Source organism: Neopsephotus bourkii, unplaced genomic scaffold (genome assembly GCF_033783945.1).
Source record: "Neopsephotus bourkii isolate Nb327-2 ecotype Australia unplaced genomic scaffold, CSIRO-AGI_Nbou_v1 NB_787, whole genome shotgun sequence".
NCBI lineage: Eukaryota > Metazoa > Chordata > Aves > Psittaciformes > Psittacidae > Neopsephotus > Neopsephotus bourkii.
The window spans coordinates 1,212,880-1,227,963 of NW_026901283.1; the positions used below are offsets into that span (position 1 = coordinate 1,212,880).

General features: G+C 37.9%; 1 protein-coding gene across 8 annotated transcripts in view; it reads left to right on the forward strand.

Annotated features, from left to right (window-relative positions):
- EGF (epidermal growth factor) overlaps positions 1 to 15,084 on the forward strand; it is a 58,991-nt gene that overhangs the window by 12,090 nt on the left and 31,817 nt on the right. For all 8 annotated transcript variants that reach the window (XR_009725715.1, XR_009725714.1, XM_061355210.1 and 5 more), the window contains exons 3-9: positions 265 to 464; positions 1,448 to 1,629; positions 4,258 to 4,488; positions 5,594 to 5,796; positions 10,716 to 10,841; positions 11,864 to 11,986; positions 14,437 to 14,559. Coding sequence is in view for 6 of the 8 variants with exons in the window: in XM_061355210.1 (XP_061211194.1) it covers positions 265 to 464; positions 1,448 to 1,629; positions 4,258 to 4,488; positions 5,594 to 5,796; positions 10,716 to 10,841; positions 11,864 to 11,986; positions 14,437 to 14,559 (1,188 nt within the window). In the remaining 2 variants the exon portion in view is untranslated. The remainder of the gene's footprint in view (positions 1 to 264; positions 465 to 1,447; positions 1,630 to 4,257; positions 4,489 to 5,593; positions 5,797 to 10,715; positions 10,842 to 11,863; positions 11,987 to 14,436; positions 14,560 to 15,084) is intronic.

Sequence of the window (15,084 nt, forward strand, 5' to 3'; positions counted from 1 at the left end):
GGTTCTTCTGACCTTAGACTAGGCTGTAGGTTTTGCCATTATTGGCTAACAGACACTGCAATCTCAGTTTCGTGACTCAGATTTTTGACTTAACTTTCAGCATTAAATGTGAAAGGACCATTAAATTTATGTTGTATTGGTTCTCTGAGATATGCCTAGAAGGTTATTGTTAAAATACAAGAGAGATGGTTATGTCCTGAACTTTCTCGAGAATTTAATGCAGCAAAAATACAATGCTTATCCTTTAATTGGTCTCTTTTGCAGACCCTGCACCATTCCTACTTTTTAGCCATGGAAATGCCATCTTTAGAATTGACACTGAAGGGACCAATCATGAAAGACTGGTGACTGACACAGGTCAGTCAACGCTTACAGATTTTCATTATGCGGAAGAGAAAGTGTATTGGGTGGACTCTGAAAGGCAACTACTCCAAAGAATTCACCTGAATGGCACAAAACAAGAGGTAAAGTAGTAAGTTTTCTGGAATTCTCCAAGTTAGGGGGCATAAAACCCTCTAAGGAAACCACCTGCTCTTTAGGTACAATGCTGCCATTCCTGTTCATTGATCAGCACTTCAGACTTATTTAATAATACCTTCTGTTGTTGTAATAGTTATGTTCCTGAATCTAGGCTGTTTTACTGGTGTTTAGAATACATTTAGTATTTTCTGTGGATTAAGTGAAGGGGTGTTAAAAATGAAGGAGAGGAAACTCAGACAAACTAAAGCTTTGAAGACAATAATGTTTCTAACATTAATCCCTGGCATTATGGAAGTTTGTCTTCCAGATTACTGTAACTCAAACTGGCACAATTGCTATGAGAAGAATATGCTTGAATTCCTACTCATTTTTTCTCAAACCTTCTATTGGTTTCTATAGTTGCATAAATGCTTCTTTTAGAACTTCATCCTTTGTTCAGAAAAAGCTATGCAGTTCATTGCATCTGCCTGATTAAGAAGGGCAGACAGGCTGCTGTGGCTGAACTTTAACACTGGGAGAGCCTTCTTTTGTTTGAGATTGCCAGGGTTTGTGTACCTATGTGGAGTCTTCGCTGATGTATTTTACATTGATTTTTAGGGATCAGGGTCCAGCAGCAGTCTGTTAGGAGGTTTTTCATCTGTAACAGTATGGGTCTTGGTATTTCATAGCTTGCCAAATGCAAGAATTTGTAGCTAAAAGGTTAGTCCAGTGTAGTTCTCATGGAGAAAAGTTTTCCCTTTTTCATGGGGTCACTCAATTCAGAAGAAGTATGTGTAAGTACAAGGACCAAATGAAAGGGACTAGAAAAGTAAGACAGAGAAGTATCTACAGGTCTGAGAGAAAATGAAGCAGGCAGAGGAATGAAATGGGAATCTTCAGTCTGGCACTCCATTCCTTATTTTGAAAGCCTAGTTTAGGGTAATCATTGGGATGCTTCTTGTTGTCAACTTTTTTCTTTTGTTTACAGAGGCTATGTTACATAGAAAAAGGCATTTCAGGGTTTGCTATTGACTGGGTAAATCAAGGCATTTTCTGGGCCAACAGACAGAAAGCAACCATAGAAGCAACTGACATGAATGGGAAGAAACGAAGAGTTCTTCTAAGAGGTGCTGGTCGTCCCACAAGGATTACCATTGATGCTGCGCAAAGGTAATTTTAACTAGGTTAGTAGTTTTAACTGAAACGGACTCAAAATATGCAAAGTACTATGATTGTGGTTTATAGGCTGCTGGGCTAATCTGGGCACAGTGTATTATCTATAGTCCAATAACTCCCTGAACTTTGACAAAAGATAAAATAATAAGCATATAAGAGATAAATAGAGAAGTGTGTGAGAAAAAGCCCTCTGAAGTCTAATGCAGAATCTATACCTCTTGGTCATCAGGGATAATTTTGCTAGTAAGGAGAGCTGAGGCAAAAGGTGTGTTGCTTGTTCTTTGTCAAAGTCAGCAAAATTTCAAGGCAGAGAAAACAGGAAAGCAGAGAGCATCAAAGGGGGAAAATGCCTGCAAATGCTGGGAGTCCCTTTTGCTCCAGACATGGCACACTTAGAATATAGATTGGTGTACTTTCTGAGAAAAAGGTTTACACTGAAAGCTGCATTTCTGTTTCTCTTATCTCTTTGTCAGTTGCTCTGAATATTGGTTCTGAATCTACCATTGATACTTTTGTAATTTGGCCTTCATAGAAATGCTTCTTTCAGCTTCAAGCCTTTTACACTGAGAACCTTACTCAATGAGAGGTTTGGCCACCCCACAAGTCATCAGTGTGAGCTGTCACAGTGGTCTCCCTATGATAATTTCTCTTTACTCATAAGCCTCTTCCATTAAAGTTGCAAAGATAAAAGCTTTAAAAGACTTTGAGATGCTTCTGTTTTGTACAGCAAAAACGTGTTTTTGTTGCCAGTTCTGATTCATAGTAAAGTTGCACAGCAGTGTGTGAAACTCTTTTAATATTAAAGCTTTTGTATCCTTTCCTAGTACATTTATACATAAACCAGTCTTCTAATGCCAGGAGCATTACTAATGTTCTTTGGAGTCTCGTCACTTGGGTAGGATTTAAAGGCCTGAACATCAGTATATATAATATTTTCTGATTTGCTATTAAATGTAGTATTTTCCAGTCTTCGAAATATTCAGAAGTCATAGAAACCACTGTCAAATGCCAGCAAAATAAGCTACAAATAGCATTATAGGGATATATTTGCTGAAGTTATGCAAAAGTCTGGGGAGACACAAATACGTATATTCACCTAGGTGTGACTCACCATGCATAAAAGCTGTATTCATGTCCTTACACGGAGGCTAGTAAGTCAGTAATAAACTGTAATCTTCTGTCCCTACACGGATTTATAAAAGTTGTGCACAGAAGCTATAACCACCTTGGTTTCTTAGTTTCCTTATCTATAAAAAGTGCATCCTAGCATTTGAACTCTGAACTTCCAGAGTACTGATGTTTATTAAATAACAGGTCCTACAGAAACGCAAACAGATATGAATTGTCTAAAAATGGCAGTATAAATATGGGGTGTCTTTCTGGAACACGTTTTCACTTATACATTAGTAATCTATGATAACTGTGAGGAAACTATAAGACCATCTAACAGTGCAGAAAAGCTGTGAGGCAGAGGTTGATTCTTCCTACTGGTTTAGTATAGCCCTTGCTAGTGAGATCTAATCCATTTTAGAGCCTTTACCAAAATGTTAATCTAAGCATAGTGAAGATGGCTTTATGCAGCATTGTTTTGTACATAGAAATTTTGTAATTTTGTGAAAACAAGGCAAAATGATGATACTTCTTGGAATTTTTGTGCAGAAGAAACCCAAACAAAAAATCTAAACCCAGTCATTAAAAAATGAAATATACGTGAATGAGGGATAACTTGCTATTTTGGAAGAACTGTTAACCTTAGTCACATGGGTAAATCTGGCTTCTAATCCATGAATAACTTGACATATAAGTAGCTTCAGTGCATGACTGTTTTGAGTATTGAAGTTGCATTTTGACTCTGTTTTAATTTAATAACAGCATAGACTGGCTGCTATAACCAGCAGGAATGCAGAAAGAAACAAGAACAATAATAGAAATGGTATTTTTAAGTTAAGCACTTAAGTGATATGCTCAACTAGAGTTTCTGGAGATTCCTCCCCGGAGGCAGGGGGGCAATGTGAATCTGCCTGAGTCATGCCTTTCCAGAAGTTTGCATGAGCTCCCCTTAGAATGAAGAGCTAGTTCCAGTTTCTTTCTCTGACCATATGTTGGAACAAAGCATGGAGACAGACGATAGTACATCATAGTTAAGCTGAGCTGATTCCTGCTTGACCTACATGAGAGAAAATTCTAGGATCTCATTGCTTCCTGAACAATCTCCTGAACAGCCATACAGTCTCTGATAGAAACACATTTATTAAAATAACAAAACAATGGTAACAAAACATCAGTGGTACCATAGCTTCTGTTAAACAGACAATGCTTTGCTGTCAAAAATTATTTCAGCTCTAAATAGAGCTATGTTAAGGGAAGATCCTGAAATAGGTGAGTATGTATTAAGGAATTCCTTTGTTTTATTATTAGTTTTGGTTCTGAAAGCATTGTGGTAAGACTGAAGATTTGTGTATACAGGAACAACTGAAAATTGGTAAGTAGCGGTGATGTGATCTTGCAGCTGTGGTTGTTCGGTTTATTTTGGTGGGGGTTTTTTATTGGTTGGGTTTTTTTTTTGTGTGTGTTTTTGTTTGTTTGTTCTTTTTTTCCAAAATATACCTCTCTTGCTTGCAGGCTATTATTTTGGTCTTCAGATGGTACTGTTTCAAGCGTACATCGACTGTCTCTCAGTGGAAGTGATGTGAGAAGTGTTTTAAGAACTACAGAAAAAATAAAGGCAATCTCACTAGATCTGGTTGACAGAAGGCTCTACTGGATCCAACATGACCATGGGAAAGACATTTCCCATATTGGATCATGTGACTATGATGGCAGAGCTGTTCGTTTGCTCAAAAACTCTGTCCGGTGAGTTTTCCTTAGCTTGTCCGAAAGAAAAGACTAATTTCCTGGGGATGTATGAAAGCTTTCTTCCTCATTCTCTCTTTCATTTTGTCAGTTCATAACATGGGAAGATGTATAAAGCGTAGTGCAAATGGCCTGTAACCGTAAATCTATGACTTCTGATAGGAAAATGGAAAAAAGTCACTGTTGTAAGGGTAATACTGCCACTCAGTACTTTCCATCTTCGAAGCTTTTAGCAAATGATAACTACTTAATCCTTAGAAATCCTCTCTGAGTGTTTATTAATGGCCTTTTTATGCAGATAGGGAAGCCAAAAGCAGAGATTAAATTATTTGTCCAAGGTCACAGTGGGTGAGCTCAGGTGTCTAAGCTGTGTTCAAGAGAGTAAGCTAGATCAGGCCCTTCCTATCCTCCTCTAAGCCTGTTGTCCTCCTTAGCTGTCAAATGGGGATGTGGTGAAAACTCTTCTACACAACAGACTTGTTACCTTCTGCTCCCAAGTGCTGGGGCTAAGTGCATCTGAGGGGCTGTTAGACCCATGTGCTGCTAGGTGCCTTTAATATTTGGTCTTCATGCTTTGCAGTGGTACAGATGCTCCATAGCATGCATGTTTTTTGATGAGGTACTCAGGAAAAGGTCACCTGTATCACTGCAGTCTCTGTCAGTATGGCTAGATTGGCATATAAGTAAATAGGGATTGCCAACAGCAAAATGAGAAAAATACATGGTTTTACTGGCTTTCTGATTTAAATATGCAGCACACCATTTGCATATGATGGACACAAAGCTGGTTTCTCCCTGCATTGGAGCTGATACCTAGGCTTTCTCTGTCAATTAAGTCAGTCCTGAATAACAGCTCGTATAAGCTGTAAGAAATGCAGGTTATCCATTTTACATCTATTATTTCTTGAAAATCTGAAGTATTATGGGTGCTGGATTATTTGGGAATGTGTCTGGTGCCTCATCTGATTCTCATAAGATGTATAATAATGCAAATAAATGTTAATAACAGTGAACTTAACTGAACTAGATACTCAGAAATATATGACTGAGTAAATATATAGGTATCAGGTAATGTGCCATTTTGTGTTATTTTCTTTTCTTGTAGACATCAATTGCTTGGTATGTCTCTCTTTGCTGAGTACCTGTACTATTCAGAGTTGAAATCTGGTATGATATGGAGAGCCAACAAGTATACTGGAAAAGTTGTAGTCACAATTAGCCTGAAGCCATCATTTTTTCCACCAGTGGAGATAAAAGTAGTACATCCATTTAAACAGCCGGGTGCAGAAAGAGATTCTCAGAATTTTGGTAAGTAAACTGTAATGATAGAGTTGTATGTGTGAGAATAATAATCATAGAATCGTAGAATCAGCTAGATTGGAAAAGGCCTTGAAGATCATCAGTTCCAGCTGTTACCCCAGGACTGCCAAAATCACCACTAAACCTTGTTACTAAGGGCCTCATCTGCACACTTCCAGGGATGGTGATTCTACAACTTCCTTGGGCAGCCTGTTCCAATGCCTGACTACTCTTTTAGTGAAAAAGCTTTTCCTGATACCCTATCTAAACCTCCCCTTGTTCAGCTTGAGCCTGTTTCCTCTTGTGCTATTGCTTGTTATTCGGGAGAAGAGACCGACCCTCACCTCTCTCCATCCTCCTCTCAGGTATCTGTAGAGAGTGATAAGGTCCCCCCGGAGCCTTCTCTTCTCCAGACTAAACTACCCCAGCTCCCTCACCTGTTTTCCGTCAGACTTGTGATCCAGACCCTTCACCCACTCTGTGCCCTTCTCTGGACCCGCTCCAGCACCTCAATGTCTCTCTTGTAGTGAGGGGCCCAGAACTGAACACAGGATTCTAGGTGCATCCTCACCAATGCTGAATGCAGGGGGATGATCCCTAATCCTGCTGGCCACTCTATTTCTGATATAGGCCAGGATGCATAATGTCATCCACTCTGATTTTTCACAGTAATAATTTTCTTTGGCAAAATTCCAGGCCTTGGTGAAGTCAAGGGAAGGTTCCCTGCAACTTCAGTGATCTGCAGTTCCACTTAGTATGTGTAACTCCAGCTGGATTATCAGGCTGAAAGTGTGCTGAGCATAAACAGCTCATTTCATTAATCTGAATACCCATGCAGATAAACGTGATTTTCTCCTTTTCTTTGTTACACAAAGATGTTTTCATACTTTCCTGCTACATGCACAAGGCATGCAGCTTTTTAATCCTCCGTGTAGATTATCTTCATCAAATGTCTGCTCCTTTCTGGAAATTTTATTCTAATGTGCATTTAAATACCTTCTATGATTATGGCACTGAAGGATTTTAAGTTCACAGTATGTGCTACAATTATACTGTCATATCTCAGCTTTGTTGTGAAATGTCTGGACTAATAGTCAGCCTGTTTTAGATGGACTTGGAGCTGCCGTAATAACTATGAAATAGGAGCATTGAGTCTCTTTAATTGGTATCAGTTGCAGCCTACACTATGAGGTGGTCATGTCACTGCCTTTCACTGTAAACCAGAAAATGAAGGTAGCTGCTTATGGATAGCTCACCCTCCTTGAGAATTCCTGCTGAGACAGTAGGAAGTTGGGGGTTTCCAGGAGAAATAATGTCTTGTTCTCTGAACTCTGGAAAGTAGACATACAGTATTCTTTCTTTAATGGAATAGCTTTTGTCACCAGTTTTGCTTGGTTATAAACAACTGAACAAATGGTATAGAGGCATTTCTTTGTCAAGCAATAGTTACAGAACTCCCAAGGGAAGATGGCCATGGGTTCACAGATGGCATAAAGACATAAGGACAAAGTAGTGTTTGTTAATATGAACAAAAATGAAACTGTAAATCTCTCTCTTGAACCATTTCTAAATATATACTATAAAATAGGCTTTGTCTTTCTTCATGTCAACCTACAGTTTTATAGGATGCCTCTCCTTCCTTAAGCCTAGTATAAGTGGGAAAATCAAAATGTTCAAAGAAATTTTCCCCTTCAAAAGCTTTATTTGCAGTGCAGAGAGCTGTTAAGTTGCAGAAAAGAGTGTTCCTGGAAATCAAGCTTATACTTGTAAACACAGGGAGCCTCCATTCAGAGCCAATACCTGTCCTGTGGTTCCTTCGAGGAAAACATTCATCCTTGCAAAGGAAACACTTTTTTCAGCTGACACATTTGGTGCTCTCACACAGAGTAACTAAGGAAGGATAAATTCGTGGTGCAGACAGTTCCACACATCTCAGGGTTGTTACAACAAGATTTGGAAGGTCTTATGAGGCTTATGAGGTGTCTGTCACCATGTCTGCATGAGCATGAAGATGGAGAGAAAGAAACAATTACCAAGAACGTTAGTATATCCAAGCAATATCCCTACCCTTAGGGATATTGCTTGGATTACCTATGTCATCTCCACCAGAGCATGTAGCATGATTTCATTGACTATGGGCATTTAGCTTTTATTCTTTTCTCAGAAGATTAATGCTTTAACCAAGATGTGCTGCTTTCCAGTGTTTCTCCTTCCACTGCAAAAAGGGTTTCACTGCCTTTATTAATAAATAAACTACAACATTTTTAAATGCCTTGCAGTATATATCCCTATATTTCCAACATGTTTAGTAATATTTTTTTGTATGACAGTAAGTGTTGTCAGCAGTAGGCCTTAATTTTATTTCAAATACCTTGTTGTAAAAATGTCTAGAAAATGATGGAGTAGAAAGAAGCTTAACAGGCTGAATCCAGATGAACCTTTTGGACTTTGGATGTATGTTACTTAGCTTATCCAGTGCAAGACTAGGATGAAAGGAGGACTAATGAGCCTGGCGTGCAAATGAGATTTATAGCTGATCTTACAACAGAGAAACCTGGAGATAAAAGCATACCTAGACTAATTGGATGCTCAGTACAAGCTAAGAAACTATTTGTTACAGTGTAGTGTCTGCTGTGAATTATCAGGCCTTCTTTAAAGAAGATAGCACGTGAGGTCCTTCAGATGAAAGGGGAACTGATGAGAAGTGCTCAACTGACATGATTTGATTTTTTTACTGGATTTTGAATTATTTACTTTACCACTTAAATACCTCATGTCTTCTTTTCCCTTTCTCTTTCAAAAGACTTTCCTGGATTGGTCAGGGCCAATAAATACAGAAAAAAGAATTAATTCAGGTACGGGTTTTCCAGACCCTCACACAACCACTTTGATACGGCAGTTTCTGGAAGACAGCCTCTAATTCACCTCAATGTTCTTAGACAGCTAACCGTAGATTTGATGACAGTATATGTATTTATAAATGCCTGCTGGAATGTTCTTCACACTTTTATTAATGGTTTGTAAAATATCCCATTACCTTAAAATCTTATAGATTGCCTCTGGATTTTTTTTTTAAATATCTCTTTGACAGGTTAATGATACTCAGTATACGCAGGATATTTCATTTTTTTTTCAGGAGTTATGTTGGTTTTTTGCCCAATGTAAGGTACTACCATCAGGCTACTATCCAAGAACAGCCATTACCAGATGAAAGAGGTGATGGGGAGAGAAAAAAACCCACCAAACCCAAAGAAACTAGAAAGTATGGTTTATAATTATTGTTCTTCTGGAGAATATTACGCTAAAAACTTTGTATCTCATAATCTAGTCAGCATTCACTTTAAGCTTTGAAATACGATATGTTTTTTTTGCATATTAATTTGGCATTATTGGGTTCTAAAAATTATTCAGTTAGAAAAGAATATCTTCTTGAGATTGCCCGGATGACAAGATTATTGCTTCTGTTATTTCTCCTGTAATTCCTGGGTATCTTAGGTCTCATTAGACCAAAAACGGTAAAAGCAAGGGGCAAAAAACCAGCACCAGTGATAAGCACAAGATGAAGCCTTGAATGTGGTCTTGTTTCTGCTTTATATTGTTTTGTACATTTGCATGTTTGCCATACTAGTGAGTTCTGTATTTGAAGACTGGACACCCCATTACTGTATATCCCTGACTCAGTTGCAGTAGGGACAAAGACTAAGGGTTCAGTTAAAAATTAATTCTACAAAAAGAGAAGCTCAGCTAAAACTATGTAAAATCCAAGTCTCTCAAAAGATAACATTAATCATAGACAATATCCATCTAGTCATCCATTGATAATTTTTCATTTAGTTATGCAGATTCTGTTAGAGAAGAATTTGTCATTTTGATGCAAATACATGCAATGTTGACAATTTCAGCCAATCTGAAGTGTCAGAATGGGAAATTATTTCAGTTGTTTATAGATGTGATCTGTCATTCCACCAAGTAGCCAGCATTTTCTTCTCTGTTGTGGCTAGCAGAAGACTAAATGTCAAACTTAAATATTATGCTGCTTTCCACCTCTTGGAATTTAGAGGGTGAATAGGAAATAGCACGAGAAAAATGTTCACATACAAATTTCTTTGCCTGTATGAGTTATATGTTAAATAGATATCACAGGGCAAAGACAGTGTTATGTGTGGGTGGCTGCATACTCACATTCAGTAGCAGCAGTTCAACTATTCTTAGCTTGGGAAAGGGGCAAGCACCCCAGAAGAAGATTAGGAAGATTAAACCAAAAATAATAGTTTGGGAGACAAGAATAAAACCATGAGCATAGCATATCTGCAAAAGTACCAGCTCTAAAATATAGCTGAGCATAGACATAAGTTTCTGCAAATCCTTCCCATGAAAAAGTATACCTGAATGCCGGTTTGCCTTTTTCTGTAAAGCAAAAGAAAAAAAAAGGCTTCTGGGGATCTTTGGGTACTTTTTTCTGTACCCGAAGATTTTTTCAAGGAACTTTTAACATATCTTGTTGGACAACAGAAGCAGTTTTAAATCTGAGTTCAAGATCTACAATGGTTGCATTTCTCATAGTCAGAAACCAGGATCCGTATCAGTACAAAGATTCTCTAGACTGCGCTTATACTTTTTGCCCAAAGGAAATGTATGGTCATTATGATCTGTCCAGCTGTTTTATTTTGTTAAATAACATGAAACTTGAGTACTGCTTAGTGTTAACAATTTCCAGCCTTTGTATGCTCCTCCTCTCTTTTTATCTCTCTTTTCTCTCTTTTTGCATGTGTGCTCTCTTTCTGTTGCTCTTTTCTGTGCAGGACTGGTGGCATAGGAAGCCTGCTGCTGAGAAGACACATCACTGAGCATCTTTCTCAAAATAGTCTCTCCTTGAAGGTTGATAAGGCAAGAACTCCATTACATTTAAATTATATTTGGTCTTACAGAAAAAGGAACTTGTGATTTGAACAAAGAAAAGTGCAGAAGAAGTATCTGCAGGCCAGACTCAAGGACTCATCAGTGCAGATGTTCTAGTGGCTTTATTTTAAGTCGAAATAAACAGTTTTGTGAAGGTAATATGTGAATCTCCCATCAGTTTTATACTATCAGATGAAAAAATTACTCTGTTCTTTTACTTTACTCATTTCTTGAGTATGAAAAAACACTCTTAAGATCTTAAAAATCAGATTGTGCCATTTAAGTTTTGTGTCCTTCCAGGTTCTGAGATAGTCTAAAAAGGAGACCTATGAAAGTGTCATAACGGCTATTCTTCTGAGAAATTTTGTCTGAGTAGTTAAAGGAGTTTCAGATAAATAGACACGCTTATGGGTGCTTATATAATCTTTAAATAAAAATTAAAACAGATCTATCACCGAAGGTGAAACATTAAAAAGTCCTGCAACAAGATGGCTTTCTGAAGTCCCCACTTAAAAAAAAAAAACACAAATGCTGAACATTTTTCTAAATGTTTTAATCTGGATTGTTTTAATGAAAATAAAAATATATCATTACTGGTAATAATAGTTGTTTTATTTATATATGAATAATAGCTATTTTTGTAAATCACTTTTAGAAGCATCTTTTTCACAACGTGACCAGATTTAAAAAGGCATAAAGGCATCAAAATTCCTAGCTTAAACCTGCCTAAGCAGCATCCATCCAGTTCTCAGGAAATTCACTAGGATTGCTTTTTGAGTCTCAACTTCTAAACCCCCTTTGGGTATTGAGAATTTTACTTAAGTTATGTTGGAGCTAAATATTTTAGAATTATTTTTGTCTGAAAAATGTATCTAATGTAATTGTTTTTTTTTATTTAACTGACACTGGAATATGTATGGGAAAGCATACTTTTGAAAATCCTCTATGTACCTAGGAGGGACACATGCAACCTGTGTAGGTTTTGCTAGGTTTGAAAAGCTGATGTGAATAAGGTCTGCAAAACTTGCTTTTATGCCATTTATTAGGAGAAATATATTTTTGTAAAATGAATGGGAAAAGGAGGTACTTTATGAAGACTGTTAGTTTGTTTCATTAATCTATTCCCTGACACAGGCTGATGATGTTATTCTGATGCAGCAACTGCTTCTTTTGGCAGATATCAATGAATGTGGCTTCTGGAATCATGGCTGTACTTTGGGTTGTGTGAACATCCCTGGCTCCTATTATTGCACCTGCCCGAGAGGTTTTGTTCTGCTGCCTGATAGGAAAACTTGCCATGGTAAGTAGCAGAAATACATAAATGCTTTGAGCATGATATTGGAGAGAGTCCTCAGTTAACACTGTAACTGCTGAAAGTTTCATGTGTTTCACTGCTTGCTTCCAATCCCTTATTATGTAAGCAGGATCAGCTTAAACTGAATGAACCAGATTCATACGTCACATTTACAGAAGTGTAAGTTAGATGCGAGTAATCAAGTGTGAGCCTCTTCAGGAGCAAAAAAGAAAAACAATAGAAGAGTCACGTCTCCAGAGAGACCTCTTTCCCCACATTAGGCTCTGTGACACATTCGAGGTCAATAAGCAGTTATATCTTTCTAAATGTGGTCTCTGAATTTGGCTTACGCTGGGTATCCCACAGAAGAATTTACACAGTCTCTAAATGAGACTGTGTAAATTAAATGCATGTTCATCTGTTTACAACAAATAATGCACACAGAAGTACTCATAAGATTGTTTAACCTGGGGATTTTCTGCCCCTGTGTGTTTTGTTGGATTCTTTTTATGAGTTAATCTGTTTACAAGAAGTATGCCTGAGAGAATTTATCCATATAACATAGGTACATCAAACAGGAAGCTCTCTGAAACAGGATAAATGTGGATAAATTAAAAGCAGAGAACACAGAGAAGTGGACAGAAAAAACAGTGATTTTTCTGTCAGTAAGCTTTAAGGACCATATTTTAGTCATAGTAAGAGTCAGAGGCGGAGGGCTTTTTTCCTCCCTTTATGCATCACTGTGTATATTCAGCCTACAAATTAATTAAGCCTTTCTGAAGTAACTCTAGAGCATAAAATGTGAAGTGCATCCAGATTTTGAGATCTTGGGATATTCCCACTCACTTTTCTATTTCATAATAAAGTGAAGCTTAGGCACAGACAAAGATCCTTCTACCTTGTTTCCATGGAAATAAAACACTGGTAAATGCCCCAAGTAGAAGTGCCAGTGCATACCAATGGGTTCAGTCCGTATCGTGGCAGGATCAGGAACTAGGGTGTATTAAATATCACTACCAGAGACTAAATGCAGCCATAGAGTCCAACAGACTCTAGCAGTCACTCTATTTTATACCTCCCAAGAGTCATTTCTCCCTCTGTATTTAAGAGGGAGCCAGGAGGAGGATTCAGTGACCCAAACACGGGGGTCCATGGTGTGTATGACAACTGCAGAAGGCAGCCAGATGTAACAGATCTATGGGAGACCTGCAGACAGAGGCTACTGGGAGTTGTGATATCCTTTTGTGTCCAAAACAATCCTTAGACACTATGCAACTCAGTCCTACTCTGGATGACTAGCTTAACTATGTGCCTACATTTTGAGTGGCTCAAATTAGATAGAAAATAATGTTTTTCTAACACAGGCTAGGGGTGCAGCATGGACAGTATAACTCCTTAACTACTGCAGCACAAGGCAGATATGTCACCAACTACGCAACTTGAGAGAGAAAGAAAGAGAGAAATGCAAGGTGAGAAGTCCACATGCTGACCAGACATTTTGATGCTTTGTCCTCCAACTCCAACTCCTTTACAAAGTTCTTCATCCAAAGCCACAAGCTCTGGCCGGAAAAAACATGAGATCAGTTTCTTGAGCCTCTTCATTGAGCTTAAGGGGTTAGAACAATCCAGTCCACAGTGCAGTTGCCATGGAGAAGCAGTATTTGCAACAGCTATGCACCATTTAAGCTGGTGTATGTAGCTGATTCAAAGAAGCAGCTGTGGGAAACTTGCGTTTGTTCAAGTCTGCGAGAGGTGTTGCCATGTGGCAGTAGAATTGGCATAAAGAGATAGAGCACTGCAAGGCAGAAGATGGAAGGAGCATGTCCTGTGAAACTGCATTAAATAAATACCCAGAAAAATGTTGGCACTCCAACAACTGAAAAGTAAAGGAAAGCTATTGCCAGGTCCTCAGATGATTTTGACCTTAGAGCTTTAGCCATTGCCACTAAGGAACATAGCTTTATTTCTGGAATATTCATCTCCCATTTTTTCTTGGTTCTAGTTCTGTTACTTTTGGAGTAGTAGGAAAGTAGTTTTTCCTCATTCTCTTTGTGTTTTATGCTTATTATTTCAGTATAACTTCCTTGTAGTTTTCAAAACCTGATCTATTTTTGATGAAATGTAAAAAAGAATGTTTTTAAAATTATTTCTTTTTTTTTTTTTGTAATGCATGCCCATACAATTTGGAAAATTTAAAGCTCATCAATATTATAGCTTTGGGACCAAGAAATTTTGTCTTTCTCATTTCCTACAATTAGGAGAGGGTGGGGAAAAAAGATTGGAAAAACCAAAACAAACCCCAACAAACCCCAGAAAGACCCCAGAAGTGTTGTACTTTCAATACCACGTTTTTATTATTTTTTTTCTTGCTTTTTCTGTGCTAACATCTTTTTTGGGGGACTTTGTAGATTTTTTTAACATAATTTAAACTCTTTTTCCTCTTCAAATTACTGTAGAGCTAATTTCCTGTACAAGTAACAACACTGAATGTAGCCATGGTTGCCTTCAAACATCTAAAGGACCTGTTTGTTTTTGTCCTGAAGGATCTGTACTCAAAGTGGACGGCAAAACATGCACGGGTACGTAACTTTTCTAGCAGTGTTGACTGCCAAGCTCTGTTTATTCTTGGCATTGAGATCCAGGAGTGAATGAAAGCCTTTTACACTCATTTTGCACGGCTGTAAATGATTGTACAAGATTGAGGCAATGGAATGTCAGGCACTTTGAGTGCTGAGATGAACAATATTTATCTTCATTTTTTAATAGATGTTTCTTAGCAGCAACATCTGATGTTTGCAGACGAAATGCCTTTGTCGTCAGTGCAAATCAAGGCATCTCCCAGATGTTTGGTTGCAGGATACATCTAAAATTTGTATTAGAGGAGAAATACAGGTACAAAATCGGCTTGGGTAAAATCTGAAGGTGACTTTATTGACATCATGCAACCCAGGTTTAGAGTCATTCTAACTTACAGCAATTTCATCTGATTGCCCACAAATGGAATTTTTGCAGTCAGAATATCAGAAAAATGCTGCAGCCAGTAATCTCTCATCCTCCATTCCAGCAAGCTCCCCAAATTCAGGGGACAGTAGCTTTTCAACTAT